Below are 21,505 nucleotides of genomic sequence, written 5' to 3'. Positions count from 1 at the left end.
TGCCTCAGCCGCCTTATTAAAGGCCTTATTTTCCTGCTTTTCTGTGATCCATATCTCCTGCAATATAATTATGTCAGACTCGTTTAGTTCACTCCATGCTTCTCTAACATTCTTTATTCCTGCCACGTTCCAGAGGACGACTTTAATGTCACTTTTTTTGTTGAGAGTTGGTCCAAAAGGACCATATTATTAGGTTCCATCTCAGATAATCCCATCTCCACCAGGTATTTTGTGCTCACATCATATATCTCGTGTAAGCCTCTTTGCCTTTCTGGCGCTCATTCTTAGCTTCTTGCTCTATTCAGCGTTGAGTAGTAACCTCTCTTAGTATGTAATCGTCATCTATATAAACTCTTGCGTGTTTCAGCTTTGATTTTTGGGCCATGATGACGTTCTTAATATCAATTGAGTTTAATGTGATGACAGCCTTGTTTCCAAATCTTTTAACAAATTTGATGCCTGTCTCGATATTGAAGATCTTTTTTAGTTTCTCATTTGTGGAGGTTGGATTCTTCCAGCCTTCCTCTAGTTGACCACGGACTACGATATTGTTTCTCTTTGACTATCTGATCTTTTTCTCTTTTTTCTAGTTCATCAGACCTGAGATTACCTAGTCTATCAACTTGTCCGTTGATATTGATTGTCCCATACCTTCTTCTGTGCGACAGATTTGCTAGTGGGCCTAGGTTTTTTTTGTTAGAATGTCTCGTTCTTTCCCGTACCTTCTTCTGGGATCTGGAGTGTTAGAAACTTCTGCGGTTTTGCTATAGCTGCTGAGACTTCTATCACTCACATTGCTTAGTTCGTTTTCAGTAGTTACGGTAGTTCCTCTAGGTCGGAGATTTTTCAGATGCTCTAGACTTCTTAGTAGTTCTTGTGCTTATGGGCGTAGCTGCACTACATTAGTTGGTGTTTGTACTTGGGGTTGTGAGAGGTTGGTGCGTTACATTCCGGCTATACTTACGTGGACTTTTTTTTTAAGTCGCTGATTGTTTCCATTATCCAGACTCTTAGCTTTCTGTGTTCCTCCTCAATCCCTCGTGCAAAAGCTTGTAGTCTCGCACAGTTCGTGCGCGTGCTGTGTTGCACTGCAGTGTCTGTCATTTCAATTATCGTATTATTAACTAGGGGCGCATTCTTGGATGCACCCTCATAACTTGTTGGGATGTATTTATTAACTGGTGTGCTCGTTTTTGATGAACTCGCCATTTAGGATTTATTTCTATCATTGCTGTCATGAACAGTGTCATTATTATGTTGATTCCACAAATCATCACCTAATTCTCGTCCCAGATTTTCGAATTCTTCGACCTTTCCATATACAGCATTGTCCAAGCTGACTGAGCGTCTCGTGAAGTAGGGTGTCAGGGGTCTGGTATTCTTGTCCAGCAGGAGTTTCATAGCTATTGGTTTCCTGTCTCTCTTGTTTTTTGGAGTACTTTCATCAGCTTTATCAAACTTTTTGTCCTTATCTGCCCTCTCTTGGTGTTCATTAATACTGACAGCTTTTTGTGAATTCACATCTACCTTGCCAACCATTTTTATATTCCAAAAGGAACAGAAAATAAACTAACCTTCTTTCACAACTGTGCTTTCAAATCAATTAAATTGATGCTATCGCACTGTGAATTGCGGGTGCGTTTTACACACTGGTGTTGGGATATGTTTGCTAATAGGGCTTTCATTTTCACAACAACTTTTGGGAACTCATCTACTCTCATCGCTTGTCAGCGCTCTCTCCTTAAATAAGTAAATAACGAAAAGAATTTCATTAATCATCAAAAGTCAGAGGATGTGAGTTGCTCCAAACGCGGAGATCAACATCATATATCAGCATACACTAATGCAAAAAATTAAAGGAGCAGAAAAATTTTATAAATATTTTAGTGATTTTTGGAAGGCTGTAACTTGGTGAAAAAAAATCGTATCGAAAATTTAAAAAAAGCATTTTATAGCTTGAAATCTTAGGTTTTGGTGCATTTTTTCAAAATTTTTTAAAAGCTCCGATTATTGCGCAAACATAAGAAATACCGCGAGCCAAAAAATTTCTAAATTTTTTTATTTTTTCCGAAGAGCCCACGGACCGCGGAAAAATTCTTTCAACTAAACGAATGCATATATCGTTTAGCAAATTTATTCAGCTTCAATTTGGTTTTTTTTTTAACCTCGTAGGACGATTCGTCGCAGAGATATCAGCCTTCAAACAGAAAATGATTCTTTTTGCTTTGATCTTCGATATTTCAGGTACCAATGATCGCACAGAAAGTTGAAGGGAGGCGTTGAAAACTTGAATAAATTCCCTACAAGACCCTTTCATCATTTTTTGAAAAAAAAAATTTTTTTTATTTTTAACATCCATCAGAAGAAAGTACAAGAAAATGACTTTTTTTGTTTTTTTAGTAAATCAACCGCGACTCTACAAATATCGATAAAAAAAATAATGTTGCTAGGGACTTTTTTAGCTTAATGTACCTCCAAGACCCCTGTAAATTTTTAAATTGATCTATTGAACCATTTTTTGGGAAACATCGATCAAAGTTTAGCTAAACAATTAAAGGAGCAAGTTTTGTTCCTTTAATTGTGTAATCATAATCAAAATGAAAAAAATTTTTTTTTTCGACTTTTCTCAAATTTTAGCGTTGGTAACTCAGCAAATGCAAGGAAATGACAAAAAAAATGAAAAATTTCCAAAAAATGTCAAAAAAAATCGAAGAAAAAAAAAATTGAAACTTGTTTTTTGTGTTCTAAATTTTTTTTTTGACATTTTTTGGAACTTTTTTATTTTTTTTGTCATTTCCTTGCATTTGCTAAGTTACCAACGCAAAAATTTGAGAAAAGTCGAAAAAAAAAATTTCTTCATTTTGATTATGATTACACAATTAAAGGAACAAAACTTGCTCCTTTAATTGTTTAGCTAAACTTTGATCGATTATTCCCAAAAAACGGTTCGATAGATCAATTTTTAAATTTACAGGGGTCTTGGGGGTACATTAAGCTAAAAAAGTCCCTGGCAACATTATTTTTTTTATCGATATTTGCAGAGAAAGGGTGCAGTGGGGATAGAGTCCCGAAGCTAGTCCTACACCCAAATTTATCGGTCAATCACTTCGATCCTGGATCAATTAACATTAAGACGTATAGATTATCTACTATTGTAACTTACTAGCAATTTACTTGTGATTCTGTTAATATATTAGCAAGCGTGTATACCAGGACGATTCTTATATTGTATCTTGCGGATAACGTTTATTGTAAGTACTTGAATCTTATTATAATTGGCAATAAGTCGGTACTTTTCTAATTACTTCCTTTGCTCTATTTATCACTATTCATCCTATTCAAATCCTAATTTACTGCTAAGATTCTTAAATAAATTAATCAAAATATTATTTATAACAATTCGACATCAATAAGGAAGTAATCTATAAATTATAAGCCGTGAGGTAAGTTGATAGGTTTTAACATACGTTGCCGTGTTTGAATAAGCGCGGGTCTTTGCTTTGCAAGAATCCTAGCCCATTGCTCTGTCCCAGTAAAATGAAATTTGTTAGAGGCCAGCCTAAGCCATGGTCCAACCCGCCAATTCTGGTGGCTGCTTGTTAAAATCGCGAAGACAGAAAGCGATTTGTCTCAATACCTGAATGCAAATAAACTTCTTTCAAAATAAAAAAAAAGTCAAGCACTCAGCGCATAGCTGACATGGTTTGGGTTCGATCTTCAATTCAGACTATCTAACTATTTTTCACCATTTATTTATAAGCTGTTTATTGAGGAAATCGCTTCCTTATCTTTCCTAATCCCCTCCTATCCTTATTCTCCTTCCTTTAATACGAAAATGTTAGAACACTTCACGTATATATTCCCGTGTGTCGATGTACATGATCACATACTTTTCTGCTTTACAGCATTATTTAATGTAATAGATATAATAACTTACATAAAACCCCAGGTAAAAATGGAAGTTTGTATTTTTAAATGAAAAAATAAGAATTTTTATTCGCTGCCACACCATAGCTGCTCGGTATCCGCACTATCCCGACTAGAGTTTTTTCCTGATTTGCCTAAAGTACCATAAGAACCTTGACAGGTTAGTATAAGGTTTGCTTTATTAAGACGAACCTGACGAATTCCTTATCAGGGGCTCATCAGGATATCCTAATTTAAAAAATAGTATATTAATACCCTAGGCCAGAAAGTTGGATTTCCTGGCGCATGGAATATAGATGCCGAGGCATCTATATTCCTTGCGTCAGAGCATCCAACTTTTTGGCCGTGGGTTGTATACTATTTTTCTTGATCTCCAACCGAAAGTACGGAAATACGGACAAAGGTGGGGGGAGGGGGCGGCCCGCCCGACTCTTGCAAAGCCGAGGCGAAGCCGAGGTTTTGCTGGTCGGGGCGGGCTAAAAAAAAAGAATCTGAAAAATAGTTGACCCTGCAGGCCATCCTGGAGCTCAGATAGTGTCCCCCAATTTTTTAAAATTTTCAATTGTCATAACCGTATCAAAATTATTTTAATTAATTAAAAAAAAAATTAAAATCTTAAGTGAAAAAGGAAATACGTAGTCGTAATTTCGCTAAGATATAGATTTAAAAAAATATTATTTACAGTTGATTTCAATTGGAAGCTGAACGAAATTTGTAAAATAAATTTCAGTATAATCTTCATGTCAATTTTATAATTCCAATTTTCAAATTTTATGGGCTAAAATTTATTCAACAAATTTTGTTTAACTCCTGATTGATATCAATTGCAAGTAATTTTTTCAAAATTATACACCTCGGTGAAATTACAACTACGTTCTCCTTTTTTCCATTGAAGTTTTAATTTTTTTTAATTAATTAATAAAATTTTCATACGGTTATAATCGTTGAAAGCCATTAACTCTTAAGAATTATAATAATTATCACGATTTAAAATGATCAGTGTTGGTTATGTTGAGCTGTCAGTACGCCGGCACTGTATACTATACACTTTATAGTGTATAACTCATAGTGTAAGTATACTGACACAAGCGCGCTTATGAATATAGTTACCGGACTGAGCCAGAAAATAAACGTAGTCCACCAGAGCGCGCTGTAATTCGTGTAAGCCACAAAAGTCGTTCTTTCTGGAGCAAGAAGCAGCCAGAAAGTCCGTACTTTCGGGTCGGGGATCAAGAAAAAGTTATTTGCCATCAGGTCAACCTGACGAGTTTCTTATCAGGACTTCATCAGGATATCCTTATTCAAAAAAAGTCATTACCATCAGGTCAACCTGACAATTTCTTTATAAGGACCACATCAAGCTACATATATGTAGCCGCAACACCGTTGCACCAGAGCCGTTCGCCGGAGAATTCCGCCACACGCTGATTATTCATTCCCTCAACTGAATCACACTTTCATTTTGCAAATATATTTTATGTTATGAAGTATCATTATTTAATGTTGTGCAACTGTGGTGTGGTGGCTATGGTTTTATAGTTCTCTCCAAGTATTTCGAGGATTTTTTTTTCTAAATGTAACGGCTGTAGTGTAGCAGTGCTGCGGCGAACAGGTGGTTTTTTAGGCGTCACAGACGTGGTGCAGCAATCGGTTAATTTTTTTGGTAGTCACGTCCATGTCCGAGTGGAAATTCAAGAACCGATTCAATCGTAACAGTTCCCAATCATTTTGATGTTTTATTGACTGCCTAAAAAGACGCCTGTTTTGACCGTGCAAGATGAAACATAAGAATAAATACGATGAAACCAGGCCTGAAATAATTATAATAACTATCTTTAAAAGTACCTAGTGAGCGTGGGTACGAATCCCACTTATATTAATTCTTTTTTTTTCTAATTTTTTATTCGTTTTAACATATCTGTTTAATAATCGCTAAGAAAATGATCTTCTAAAATTACATAAAATTTCGTAGAATTTTAATTTATACACAATGTCATGAAATATTTCAAAATTTTATAATACACGGAAAGAAATGTATGGTACTTATCACCATACTCTTATTACAATATTGCAGCAAGTACCATAAGTATGGCGTTATTCACCATACTGTATAATACAGAAAATTTTGTGTAGCTTACATGTCTGTATAGCAGAATTGACCAGATAAGTATGGGCTTGAGGCCCATACTACATTGAAGAAACGGCAATGCCACTAGGGCATTCCGCAATAGATCTTTGTGCGGTAGTCAATACACTATCGGATTACTACCAATACCGCATAGATGTAGCTGCAGTACTTCGTCGATAAATAGATAAAAATATATTTATGTAAACAAGTGATCACAGGTTATATTAGGAAATAATTCTTATTTGAAAAAATTTATACTTTGATTTTTAATTAATTTTTTTAATTAAAAAAAAAATGATCCCTCATACCTGAAACGTTAAATTTACTATAAAAAAAAGTGCATGTTAAAATATAAAAAATAGTTATTCTTCATATAAAAGAAAATTCATATTGAAAATACATACCAAATATAGTTATGAATATATAAAAAATACGTATATAAAAAATACATTTTTTATATAAATTTTATATAGGGGAGAGTGGGGCAGAGCGGGCCCCCTAAGCCAATTATTATTTTTTGTGGCTTTCAACCATAAGATCACTTTACTTTTGTCCTATTTCGAACAAATTTATGGACATTTTGCCAAAATTCTGAAAAAAAATTTTTTTTTATGTGGGGCAGAGCGGCCCCCCTCCAAAAAGTGATAAAAAAAATTTTTTTTTCCGTTTTTTTTTTTTTTAAATTGTTTTCATCATTAAGAATGTATTTCTTTCTCTTGACAACTATTTTTGGTTTTATATTACTCGAAAAAAATTTTTTAAAGCGTAAAAAATCGTTCACTCTCGATTACCTTAATTACTAATTGTTATTTAATAAAAAAAAAATCGATTCTATAGTTTTACTTTATTTCAAAAATTTATCAACTAAAAAAAAAAATTTAATTTTTATAAATTTTTAGTGACCAAATTTGCCTCTTACATAGAAAAACGTCCGAAAAATATAAAAAAATGATTTTTTTGGGAGTTTTGGCTGGTCCATTTTGCCCCAGGTGTTATGCGTAGGGCTAGAAAGTCGGAATTATAATCATTTTTTTTTAATTTGACGATAAAAATATGAAAAAATCACTTTTTCAAAATTTTGGGCTTGTCCATTTTGCCCCAAATGTCATGCGTAGGAGTAAAAATGCGCAAACATATTGGATTTATAGTAGTTAGTCAAAAAAAAAAAAAATTTTTTTTTGATCAAAATTTCAGGGGGGCCGCTCTGCCCCACCCTCCCCTATTTTTTTTTCTAAGTTGTTGGTTACAGTAAAAATATAATTTATATATATATTTTTTATATTTCCATAATTGTATTTTTTATATATTTGAAATATATTGTTTATATAATTTTTTTATATTTTTATACATGTATTTTTTTATATATTCTAAGATATATTTTTAACACATTCAAAATACATTTAAAACATACACTAATGGAAAAAATTAAAGGATCAAAAAAAAATTCTAAATTTTTAGGCGATTTTCAACAGGCTCTAACTTTGAGAGAAATGGTCGTACAAGAAAAGAAAAAAAAGGAAATTGTAGCTCCAAGTATCTACTTTTTGGATTAGAACTTTAAAATTTTTGAGCGTCAGCGGTTTTTGAGTAATCTTAGAAAAACCAACGACAAAAAAATTTTCAAATTTTTCAAATTTTTTTTTTTTGGTCTCCGGGCGTGGAAAAAATTATTTTTGCTTAACCACTATGAGGATCGGACACCTTTATTATTCAGCTTTAATTTCTTTTTTTATGGACCTTGATACGTCCACTTCTCGCCGAGATATCGGTCTTCAAATGGAAAAGGATCCTTTTGTCTTTGATTATCGATATCTCAGGAACCAATGATCGCACAGAAAGTTAATGGTGGGTTTTAAAAACTTGAATAAATTCCCTTCAATGATGAGCCATTGCTTTTTCGAAAAAAAATTTTTTTCCTATCGTCACATGAATTTAAAAATGCAACAAAAAAAGGGCTTTTTGTGGTTTTTTGGAAAATCAAGCGCTGAAACGAAAATATTGTGGAAATCGATAATGTTGACTGTGCATTTTACAGTTCAATATGTTCACAAAAACCCTGCAGAAAGCCAGATTAATCCAACCAGCCGTTTTTTTGTTTCACGCGGTCAAATTCGATTGAAAATGAAAACAACATTAAATTAGCACATCTAATGATAACTACCCTGCAAAAATAAGTTCGAACGATACAAAAAAATTTTTTTTTTTTAATTTAGTTAAATAAAATTATATGATCATTACAGTCATACATGATCATATATTGCCAATTTCTATGTATAAGCATAAGGCTCGTATACGATTCGAGCCTTATGCGGTTGCCTCATTTAGCGTGAACTCGGTTTAACCTACCACCAGCAAGTATAGTTTCCAAACCGCCGCCTAAGAAGGAAGCCAAATAAGGCAGGGGTTCGCAACTGCGTTACTTTCGGGATCTCTACTTAGTTTGGTTGCCTCATTCGGCGCAAGTCTGGAATTTAGCATTCCTCATTCGGGTCTAATCACTGCTGAACTAAAGTTTCTAGTCGGGCTGGTATAAAATTTTATAAAATTTGCTAAACTATTAAAGAATCAATTATGATAACAACATTTGAACTTCAAAAATATTTTTAATTTATTATATTTATAAATCTTCCTAAAAGTAGTTGATTATATAATATATTTGACTCCGAATATGAATTATGGAGTCAACCATGATATCATGATTTTAACATTTTTTCATAAGTTATTCTTTCATATTTCAATAAATATACCATTTACTCCAACGCGATCACGCGCGTAGGTCAGCGCAGTGGACAGCACCAAGGACTTAGAATCGGATGGATCCGGGTTTGAGACCAGCAGATACCAGGGATTTTTCCATCAACATCACACATACTCGCTTAATCTCAGAATCCTCACCCAACAGATCATAGAAAATGTCTGAATAAAACTGTTTTTTTTGCGATTCAAAATTAATTTCAAAAATAATTACTGTCCATAAAATTTTAGGGAACTCTATAAAATTTATTTGGAATTTATTAAATCATTAGTTATCATATAATTTTTCCTCTGGTTTTGTTATAGAATGAAGGAAAAAAAAATTTTAAAATCTATGTAGGATTCGAACCCACTCTTGCTAGATACTTTTAAAGATGGTTATTATTATTATTATTATTATTATTATTATTATTATTATTATTATTATTATTATTATTATTATTATTATTATTTCTTTTTTAAGTGAAATGCTCAGGGGGTTATCCCCGGTAGTCCGACTCTACCGAGGGCCTCACCTGAGCGCCAAATCGTTACTGCTGCGATGCTTCATCAACAAGATGATCAGCATGCGCAGCAGGCCAAGTTTCGTTGCCTTAGGAGACGGAGGGATCCAAGAATTACAGCCTTTTGCATCCTCGATGCCAGAAGCTCAACTTGCGCTGAACAAGTTGGTATTCTAGCCAGTGCAGATACAAAAGACGACAAGTTTGACACGGTAACCTGGGTAAAGTTTGCCAATTTCGAACAGGAGATCCTGATATATCTCGCGGTTGTGCTCTTCTTTAACCATTATATTATACTCAGCAGGTGCTGAGAACTCGATGACATAAATGTCACGAGTGGTTTTATCGAAGAGCACAATATCAGGTTTGTTGTGATCTATTTTCCGAGTTGTTGCGAATGGCACGTTCCAATAAATACGGCAACGGTCATTCTCAACAACTTGCGGAATATCTCCTGGCAGATAAGGCAGCACTGGTGTTTTATCGATACCGTGCGTATGTCTAAGGTGGTAGTAGAGTACTCGCAGAGCAGCATTATGACGCTGGATGTATGCACCTCTTGCCAGCACAGGACATGCTGACAAGAGATGCATAAGCGTCTCAGGATGTTGCTTACATACCCTACACGATGTGTCGGGTAGCTGCATCTGGAGTACTTTCGCACGGTATTCGAGGGTATTGATTACACCATCTTGGCAGGCAAAAATATATCCTTCGGTCTCGGACATCAGGCCAGCTGACTTAAGGAAGGAAAACGTCAGCTGGGTGGACAAGCCATGGTCACGCACGTGTTTAAAGAACACGCTGTGCATGGACTTGTCCATGTGTGTACTGAGCAGTTTTTGCTGCTCAGCATTCCTGACGACACTCTTAAATTCCTCCTTAGGGAGTTCAATAAGAGGGTTTACTCTTCCGAGACCGAGGGATTTTGCCGCGTATCGTGCTGCCTTATATAAGAACGCTCCCTTCTGCAGATTCTCATGACTATGAACAATCTGCATAAGGAAGTCGTTCTCATCTGCTGTGAAATTGACAACTTCGTATGTTAGACCCAAAACCAAACGATCGTGTAGACACTCCAAGCTCTGTAGACCTCTCCCTCCGATGTGCCGGGAAAGGTATAATCTGGTGACTGAGGACTTAGGGTGCATGCTCCGATTGATGTTCATGACTTTGCGTGTCTTGATATCGAGATCTCTAAGCTCTTTTCGGGTCCATTTAAGGACACCGAAAGAGTAGAGTAGTACTGGGACAGCAAGCATGTTTGTTGCAGAGACTTTGTTTTTTCCGGAAAGTTCTGATGACCAGATTTTCCGGAGTCTCCGTCCATACTCGCTGCAGAGAGTCGTTTTGATTTTCGAGACATCCTGCATAGGACTCCCGTCAATCCCTAGATATTTGTACGACTCTCCGGCGTCAAGATGGTCAATGACGCTCCCATCTACTAACTCGATATCTTCGCGCAAATCAGAGCACTTACCCCTCACCAGATTAACGACCGCGCACTTGTCCAACCCAAAGGCCATGCCGACATCCCGTGTATACTCCCCTACGATATTCAAGGCTGTCTGAAGGTGTTCCTCATCAGGAGCATATACCTTCAGATCATCCATGTAGAGTAAGTGGGTGATCGAATATTTCCGATCAGTTGGTGGGCCCACTGAGTATCCACGAGTACGGCGTAGCGCAACAGATATCGGCAGCAGTGAGATGCAAAACAGCAGCGGGCTCAGGGAATCTCCCTGGAAGACACCTCGCTTGTACTGTACAACTTCGGTCACACGTTTGTCGTTGCCACGTGAAATGTGGAACCGTGTTCGCCAAAGTTGCATCGTACGCTGTATGCATCCCACTGTATCGCGATTGACCCCAAGGCATTTGAGCAAAAAGAGAATGAGCTCGTGAGATGTTGAGTCGAATGCCTTACGGTAGTCAATCCAGGCCATTGACAGGTTGCGCTGATAGTAGACTGCGTCTTGAATGACACAACGATCTACTAACAGATTCTCTTTGCAACCTGACAAGCCTCTTTTACTGCCACGTTGTTCGTATATCTGCTGCCATACAGGATCTATCTCCTGTAGAATGCGATTATTCAAGATTTTTGTGAAAATCTTATAAACTGCATTCAAACAGGTGATAGGCCTGTAGTTCTTCGGGTCGGACAAGTCACCTTTCTTAGAGATGAGCACGGTTCGCCCTTCTACAAGCCAGCACGGAATAGGTTCGTTGCCTCTGATAAACGCTGTAAAAATCCGGGCCAGATGGTTATGGGTAGAAGTAAGTTTCTTCCACCAAAATAAGTTGATGCCATCCGGACCCGGAGCAGCCCAGTTCTTACCATTATTCAGAGCCAAACGAACCTCTTCCACGCTGACTTCAGGGCTCTCTTCATCAGCATTGTCGTTTTGGTGGTGGCGACAAAATGCCTCGAAGTCGGTGACTTTTTAGCAGTCACCAGAGCCCGCAACCTATTGAGAGAACCTTCTTTGATGTTAAGAAGATTCTCCTTATTCAGTGTGTGATGTTGATATCGTAGTCCAGCCGCAATACGGCGGACTTTAGGCGTAAACGCTTTACGAGCATTTACGTACTCAATAACACACTGAATGCGGGAGACATGTTTCCGGAGATCATCAATCTTCAGTGAAAGCTGTCCAATGCGACCTCTCATCTTAGCCTCCGGAGAAGAAGTATTATTTCTTGCCGGAGGTAAGAGTGAGGAAGCAGCATCATAGACAGCTTGATTGATGGTGAGTAGAGTAGAATCTTCCTGAATCCGAAGCGATAGCTCGTGGTTTTCCGTGTCAAGTTGGTCTTTGGGGTAGTGTGTCTTTTTAGAGACACATACTTGTCGTCTTTCAAAATCATTGTCGGCGTCTTCGGAAGAACGGCGTCTCTCCTGATGTAGCTGTGCTGGAAAAGACAGACGGTGAGATAGCCGTCTGTTATTTAACAGTGATCTTCGTGTTCGCCGGAGATGAGAGGCATAATCACGCAGATGTTGTTGTGAAAAATGGCTATGATTAGGGTGCATATCGCTCCAGAGAGCATGCATCCTAGCCATATAGCCTCTCCGCTCCGGTTCACTGTTATTATAGCACATCAGGAGATCGGCTCGTAATTCCTCCGTCCACCTAAATGCGGTCCGTTGTTCGCCAAGGTCGTCTTCGTTCGGAATCTCGGTGCTCCGCCCAGCTAGTGGGTAGCCCTCATCCGAGAAGGGCCGGTTGTGGGGAGCACTTCTGTGTTCAGGATTGTCTTGAACTCAGTTTACTTCACATTGGGGAGTTAACCCAATGCGAAGGTTGTTGTGCGCTTAGTAGGTCAGTAGATGGAGGGCTGACCTATCTAGCCCACGGTGCGCCACGGAGTAATCAAAATCTCCGCTGGCCGCACAACATGCACCGTGGGCATATTATTATTATTATTATTATTATTATTATTATTATTATTATTATTATTATTATTATTATTATTTCTTTTTTAAGTTAAATGCTCAGGGGGTTATCCCCGGTAGTCCGACTCTACCGAGGGCCTCACCTGAGCGCCAAATCGTTACTGCTGCGATGCTTCATCAACAAGATGATCAGCATGCGCAGCAGGCCAAGTTTCGTTGCCTTAGGAGACGGAGGGACCCGAGAATAACAGCCTTTTGCATCCTCGATGCCAGAAGCTCAACTTGCGCTGAAAAAGTTGGTATTCTAGCCAATGCAGATACAAAAGACTGTTTCATCCCTCCTAGGACGCCAACAATGAGGACGACAAGTTTGGCACGGTAACCTGGGTAAAGTTTACCAATTTCGAACAGGAGATCCTGATATATCTCGTGTTTGTGCTCTTCTTTAACCGTGATGTTATACTCAGCAGGTGCTGAGATCTCAATGACATAAATGTCACGAGTGGTTTTATCGAAGAGCACAATATCAGGTTTGTTGTGATCTATTTTCCGCGTTGTTGCGAATGCCACGTTCCAATAAATACGGCAACGGTCATTCTCAACAACTTGCGGAATATCTCCTGGCAGATAAGGCAGCACTGGTGTTTTATCGATACCGTGCGTATGTCTAAGGTGGTAGTAAAGTACTCGCAGAGCAGCATTATGACGCTGGATGTATGCACTTCTTGCCAGCACAGGACATGCTGACAAGAGATGCATAAGCGTCTCAGGATGTTGCTTACACACCCTACACGATGTGTCGGGTAGCTGCATCTGGAGTACTTTCGCACGGTATTCGAGGGTATTGATTACACCATCTTGGCAGGCAAAAATATATCCTTCGGTCTCGGACATCAGGCCAGCTGACTTAAGGAAGGAAAACGTCAGCTGGGTGGACAAGCTTATTATTATTATTATTATTATTATTATTATTATTATTATTATTATTATTAGTATCATTATTATTTGGACGAATCACTTGTTATGTCGTAATTTGCGTAAAAGTGAAAGGTCGTGAAAACCTGTTGCTTTGTCGATATCAACGTCAAGAATGCAACGATCGGTGCATCTCACTGTGCGTATGCTGTTGCGAATTGACTTAATCGTTCTAGTGAGTTGCCGAGACATCGATCGCCCTGTCCCCCTCGGCAAGATAAGAGTAGAAACGATATAAAATTTAAACTTGGAGGGAGAGATGAGAAAGGGAGAACGAGAGAGTCAAAACGAGTGGTTAAAGTTGCAGTCAGTACACTTAGTCAACAAGTCACAGACCTCAGGTTTTACTACTCTCATTTATTTATTTCACTGACTTATATTAACTCAAAAAAATTTTGTATCAAATAATTTTAATAAATTTATTATTTATTGTTTTACCCTTGTCATAAATATATTTATTTTTAGTTATCGTTTATTGTCATAAATATTTTATTGATTATAACAAGTGTCATAAATTTTTTAAAATTAAATTTATTTGCCATTTGTTAACAAACAGATTATGATCATTTTATTTATCTAGTGTCTCTTCGCTTGGTAAATATTATCATAGTTATGCTAATAATATTGTAAAGGTTGTCGAGACTAAAGGGTTAAACTTGACAGTGTATTATTTACTGTGACACATAGAGCTTATAAAGCTGTATAGTGAGATAAAAATTAATTTTTGAGTTTTATAAAAAATTTAATCTTTAATTTAAATACTTTTTTTATACTGTAATTTAAATGTACATGACGTGAAAATATTTGTTTTATGATTTTCATACGAAAAAAAAAAAAGAAAAAAGAAATATATGTGCGATGTGATTGAACGTGTAATTTAAAAGATCCAACATGCCTGAAGAACCTTCATTTAAAATTTATCATGGCATTCAGGTATTTATTTAATGACAAAATAATACTCTTTTATTACTTAAAACATTTTTTTTGTTTTTATTTTCTCGTACGTCTATTGTGGCAAATGTCAAAACTCATTGTTACCTAATTGTGTTCTCAAAGTTAAGTTATGTCGTGATATAACAAAATTTTATTCAATGTAACATGAAGGACGACTGCGTTAGCGCAACAATATACTAATCTTATCAATATATAAGTATAGATATATAATGGAATGAAATCTCTCTTTGTAAGCATAACTACACTACTCTTTATTAGTTTTAACACTTTTGTTTTATATCCGAGATTATATGTCTACATACTGCAGTCGTATGATAAGTGTTATTTGCAGAAACTTTTGAAGAGGTCGAATTGGTTACATGAAAATTCGCTCGAGGGCTGCGAAGTACATAAATGTATTCTCTTATATAACTTTATCGCTCAAATGATTAATCATATAAAAAATTCTATCTAATATTAGTCGATTTTCTCACTTTTAACATAAATAATTTTAAATTAATTTTAATATCATGGAAAATATTTTCATTCTAATGAAAATATTTCATTGAAAATAAACTATCTAGCTTATCGAATTTTTTTTTAAAAATTAATTTGTGATAAAAAATATTACTTTAGAAATATAAAAAACGTTTATTGACTGTACTAAATTTATTCTGATAAAAAATTTAGAAAAATTCAAGCATTAATAAAGGGTGGATTTTTATCAATGTTCTATCAATAATTAATCATTGTTAACTTTTATATTTGCAAATAGATCAAGCGTAACTGTAAAATAACTAAGAGCTAAAAAAAAACAAAATAGATCGATCATAAAGCACTCTCAGCGCTTTCGCGCTTGGGGTGTGCAAAAATTTGAAAAACGGTTGACTTACACGGAAAAAATAGATAGGAATGGTAACTGTGCTATACAAGAATGATCGTAAAGCATGTAAAAATTAATCTTAGCACATTACTAGTTCCTTTAAGCAGTCGATGTGTTACTATATAAAATAAGTATAGGTCCTGTGTAGAAATGCGAAAGACTCCCCAGACAAATGCGTTCCATTGTCGTTCAGCATAGTAACCATTCCTGTGCTGGACAAGAACTGTTGCTTTCAGTCACATGTCTGAGTGCTGTTTACAACATTAGTTCCCACTAAACAGTAGTCAGGCGAAGGAGTTCGATTGCCTAGGCGTGAATTGTCACGTGAACAACGATTGAAATTTTAACTTCAATTCGCAGTACTAATCGGACGCCGTTAAAAATAACTAGAGATTTGGAGCCATATCCGACAAAGATTTCTTCTGGTTAGCGATTGACTTACTTCGATAGTTTTTCTGGGATTGATATATGCAAACTTGGGCGTTGTTAGGGCTACCTCCCCACATGTACATATGAAGGAGGGCAATTTATGATTTATTTTTTTTAAGTCACCTTTGATTTAATATAACAAAGAGTAAAAAAGTTTACGAAATACTATTTCAGAAGTTGTCGCACCAAAGTTTATTATTTAGGTTTAATAGTTGTTCAGATTTTTGGAGGCCTGAATGATATTATTCATAGCTTTGTTTGCTTCGATATCTTGTCCTCGGCCTTGACAAAGAGTTGGATATCAACAGGGTATCGTTAGAGAAGGTGAAATCGCCGGTTATCTATTTCTTGATTGCATTAGTTCTATAGGGACTTACAATCAATGAGACAACTCAGTCACGTGTTATTAAATAAATATATTGAGACATTGAGTATCGTAGTATTATCGAATGTAGATGAAAAGGATAGGTGCCATAGGGCTCGCGGCAGTAGGTGTTTATAACGAAAGTAATTTACGAGCGGGAGTAAGGTCGGGCCTAGCGCAGACATGCAAGTATCCGGCAGAGAATGTATTTTTCTTTTCCTTATGATAGATACTTGTCCACACGCATAAAGACACTGCTGGCCTATTCTTATTATCGCAGATATAGGCACATAGTTGTCTACATTGTATTTCATGTCTACATATGTATACACGTATATAAACGTACCTACGTTAATTCAAAACAAATCCAACACGATTTCTTCGCGAGATGTTGAATGTATTTTGAATATGAAAAATAAATTATTAAATAAAAAAAATTTGTTAAATCACGATCCATATGTCACGATCGTTACACGGTTAATCCGTTCAAAAGTTATAAAATATTTAGATACATACGTACACACATATATGTATTGTTTCGTCCAAAAAGTAGCTTATACCGTAATATTTTTGACAAATTATTATTATTATTATTTTTGGCCCTAGTCTTTCGACCAATAGACCGGTATCACACTGAGTGTAATTATCTGGGAGGTGTGTTGAAATAAAAAATGTTGGATATACAATTTAAATTACTCTATATTATACAATTAACAATTTCGATGATATGAATACAATAAAACCTGATATTATTTTATGAAAGTATTAGGTGGCTAATCAGCCGACTCTAATTTACAATAAAATTCGTTTTAATAACTAGAGAAGACTATAGAATTTTGAATACAATACAACTCTTACGATATTTCCGTGTGTTGGAAATGTTTTTGTTTTAATACAACATAAACTTAAAAATTACAGTACCTGTAGTCGCAGTAACTGGATGTTTGTATGGTCGTACTTTACACTGACTCTATGCATTACTTTCGCTTACAATTTTATTTTAACCGTTAAATTTAGACTTATAAAACCACTAATTTTAATAAAACGCTTGAAAATGTAAGTGTGCGGACACTTGTATAATATAAACTAGTACGGAACCAGTGTAACTTAACTTTTGTGAGGACACTGTGACTTGAACTTCACTGCCTCAATGGATCTCTTGTCCGGGACTAACTATTTTACTGTTTAACGACCCTTTTTATGTTTTCTTATCGGATTCTATTTCGTCTATTGTTTGGGGGAAAACTGTGTTCAATCGGAACAGAGTTCTTATGGGTCCTTCCCCTTTCTCTAAGATTTTCACCTTAGGAAAGAAGTAAGGGCACACCCCTATGTGGGCCTATGTGCGTGCGCACCCACACATACATCCACATTAAGGTGTCCGTTATTTCCCAAATCGATTTTTATTTACCGATCGCCCCCTGAATCTTTAGTTTATGACCTAAAAAAAAATATCTAACACAATTAGGCTCTTACTTTTCATATTGAACCATGCCAGAATCATTTTATATTTCCCATTTAAATAACATGGGATTTTTTGACTTTTGACTCTTAATTTTTTTTCTCAGAAACAAATGAGAGTAAAAATTTGATCGAAGCATATTCTGATAGGAAATTGAACGTTCTACAAAAAAGTTCTCTTATGAATTTTCGATAAAATAACTCCTTCAAAAGTTATTCAACGTTAAACTTGTGTTTGTTATCAATCCTATAATATTTTTAATTCTATTTTCATTTTTACCGTTTTTGCCTATAAAATGGTTGAAATAAAAGATAGTTGTTATTATCACTAGAGTACCGATGATCATTTATGTAGATTTCATGGCCTAAACAGAAAAACAAGGGAAAAAAAAATTGTTTTATGTGAAATAATAGAAATAACATACCTTTCCTCATACAGACGAACTTTAAAATGAATTAATGGAAAGTGATGAAATAAAAATGTAATAACTTCTTTTTCTATAATATTATAAGCAGAGTTATTATCATTTTTGTTTTCTTCCGAAAGCCTTCTAAATAGTCGTTTTTGCCCGCCCACGTTTCACATCTAATTTTAAAAAATTTCTATCAATGTTAAATCTTTCAAAAAATTGTAAGGAATCCGAATTTACTTACGAATTGTTAACAATTTACAAGTAATTAATGATGTCACCGAAAGAGCAATTAAATTAACTTAAGAGTATATCAACATTTTAACAACACGAGAAGACCAAAAACAATATTTGATTCAAGTTGTAAATGAGTACAAAACAAAATATCCTAATGCGACCATAGCTTTCTCAACAAAAAATTATAAAAAAAGCAAAAATGATAATAACTCTGCTTATAATATTATAGAAAAAGAAGTTATTACATTTTTATTTCATCACTTTCCATTAATTCATTTTAAAGTTCGTCTGTATGAGGAAAGGTATGTTATTTCTATTATTTCACATAAAACAATTTTTTTTTCCCTTGTTTTTCTGTTTAGGCCATGAAATCTACATAAATGATCATTGGTACTCTAGTGATAATAACAACTATCTTTTATTTCAACCATTTTATAGCCAAAAACGGTAAAAATGAAAATAGAATTAAAAATATTATAGGATTGATAACAAACACAAGTTTAACGTTAAATAACTTTTGAAGGAGTTATTTTATCGAAAATTCATAAGAGAACTTTTTTGTAGAACGTTCAATTTCCTATCAGAATATGCTTCGATCAAATTTTTACTTTCATTTGTTTCTGAGAAAAAAAATTAAGAGTCAAAAGTCAAAAAATCCCATGTTATTTAAATGGGAAATATAAAATGATTCCGGCATGGTTCAATATGAAAATTAAGAGCCTAATTGTGTTTACGGTAGTAAATTGTGTTTACTAATTGTGTTTACGGTAGTAAATTTATAATAATAATAATTATTATTATAATTTTTTTATTTCCATAAATGAAAAAAACTTAATTTATAAAATAAAATTCAAAATTCACGTGCTCATTAATTATAATTAATAATTGTAATTGTATAATCATTGTTGTTATAATAAATTTATTATCATGAATGAAAAAAACTTATTTTATAAAATAAAATTTAAAATTTAAGTGTTCAGCAATTAACGAACTCATATGATGTAATTATATTTTTTAATACGTAATATAAATAAATATAAACAAATAAAAAAAAATATCATATATGATTAATAATTATATATTTAAATACGTAAACGTAGTTGAATAAGTCGAAATTAATTTAGTTTTGATAATAATTTTATTTGTTCGTTGTCAATAATAAATACTAGCGCCATCCCTAAAAAAAATTAAATAATTTTTGTCCTTACGGAAAAAAAATCTCAGATAGTACTCATTGCTATCTTACATAGAACTCTCTACTATGTTACACAGTAACCAGCAATATCTTGACATAGACGCAGGCGCTATCTGCAGATAGCAGTGGGTAATATGTTTAAAAAGTAACCTTTGCTATCTGACATACGACTGGCTGCTATGTACATAGAACTGGGCAATATGTAAGAGTGTAATATGTAGGATAGTAGTGAGCAACATCCGACATAGCGCTGAGAACAATGTAGAAAGTAGCCAGTACTACGTAGATAGGACCCACTGCTATCTCAATTTTTTTTTCTACAGATGGCACTGACTACTATCTGACATGGTAGCCAGTTCTATTCATTTTTTTCTTAATATTTCTAATATTAAAACATGAAAATTATTAAGATTATAAATAAAAAACAAAATATTATTAGGTGGCTAGTCAGCCGACTCTAATTTACAATATTCAAAAATTATATTTACTATCTTAATATAAAATAACTCATATTTTTTTTGTAGGAATTATTTAAAACGTTTAGGAATGTTACGTCCAGCTAAAATGCTGAACGTTGTATTTTATTATTAATTTCTGTTTTATTTATTAAAATTGAGCCGACGACCAGATTTTATTTTTTTATTATCATTTTTATGTTTCGATAATATTTAGTGATAAGACATGACGAATGTAAAATGCTTTTAAGGGATTAAAACTTGTTTGCTTTGATTTTTTGTTTGAAATGCTAGAGCAAACATCTAAATGTAATTTTAATGACCCCTCGGGCAATTGTAAAGGCCCAAAGGCCAGCTGAAACATTTTTCGTAGAAACCCAAAAATATTTTTATCAAAAAAATGTACGTGGAATATATTTTTAGTTATAAATAAAAATAATCTTAATCCCTCACTTTATCTTTGAGTGCACTTTTGTCGAGACATCTTGGCATTATAAAACAAATAGGAAAATTAAATTTTGATGACGAAATAGTCATTACATAAAATATAAATAATATTCAAATACTTCTTAAAATAAAAAAATATTCAATTAAACAATTTCAAAGAATAAATAACAATCGAATAAATAATTTTTAAAACGTAATATCCAAATAATTAAATTCTAGAAAAAATCATTAATAACCAAATAAATAATTTCTAAAACGTAATATTTCTTAGATTCAAATATTAAAAGAATAACTAATAATCAAATAAATAGAGTCGGCTGCTAGCCACCTATTTTCAATTCAAATTAGGATTTGATTGACTAAAAAAAATAGTAGAAAACTTATAACAATAAATAAATAAAATAGGCTCAACGCCAATTAAAAAATCTGGGCGTCGGTTGGCCCAGCGGGCCAGCCCCCAAGCTTCCCGCTGTTTTCGAGCTCAAGGAACTTGAAAACATCACTGTGAATATATTTTCGAGAATGCTATTACATGCAATCATTTTTTTATGATCTTTTCAAGATCTAACAAGTAACGTTTTATGCTAGAGTTTAAAAGTTAAGAATCAAAAATCATTAATGAAGAACCGGCTTTAAAATTTTTATTTTCGATTCTGTTCTCTGAAGTACATGTATTGAGGCAGAAATCAATGTCAGTGATCAAAATCAAGATTTGAATGAGTTTTGACTCAAGTCAGAGCAATAATATATGGAATATCCGAGAAAAACATTAAAGACTGGGTTTTTTCAATTTTTTGCTGACAATATGTTTAAAACTAAGGAACAAGTTAGATAAAATTATCTGATGATTGAAAGAGACTATATTGAGAAAGAGTTGGTATGATTTCAGACACATTTTAGCACATTATATTTTGATTTATCCGGAAAAAATAACATAAACTGTTATTTTTTTAACTTTCCAGCGCCGATATCTTTTGAACTAATCAACCGATTTTGACGTTTGA

At 34.3% G+C, this 21,505-nt stretch overlaps 1 protein-coding gene across 5 annotated transcripts in view; it reads left to right on the top strand.

Annotated features, from left to right (window-relative positions):
• The window catches only part of LOC130668618 (EGFR adapter protein-like), a 374,416-nt gene that overhangs the window by 19,001 nt on the left and 333,910 nt on the right, over positions 1-21,505 (top strand). The window contains exon 1 of one of the 5 annotated variants that reach the window (XM_057470975.1): positions 14,425-14,620. The exons of 3 other annotated variants lie outside the window; for them this stretch is intronic. In XM_057470975.1, the coding sequence (XP_057326958.1) occupies positions 14,579-14,620 (42 nt within the window). In that variant the 5' untranslated portion in view covers positions 14,425-14,578. Of the gene's footprint in view, positions 1-14,424; positions 14,621-21,505 lie in introns of those variants that run through there. One more of the 5 variants, XM_057470978.1, reaches the window with a different exon arrangement.

The sequence above is a fragment of the Microplitis mediator genome, chromosome 5 (assembly GCF_029852145.1).
Source record: "Microplitis mediator isolate UGA2020A chromosome 5, iyMicMedi2.1, whole genome shotgun sequence".
Classification (NCBI taxonomy): domain Eukaryota; kingdom Metazoa; phylum Arthropoda; class Insecta; order Hymenoptera; family Braconidae; genus Microplitis; species Microplitis mediator.
The sequence above is the reverse complement of the archived record's forward strand: the minus strand, read 5'-3'. Positions and strand labels throughout refer to the sequence as shown.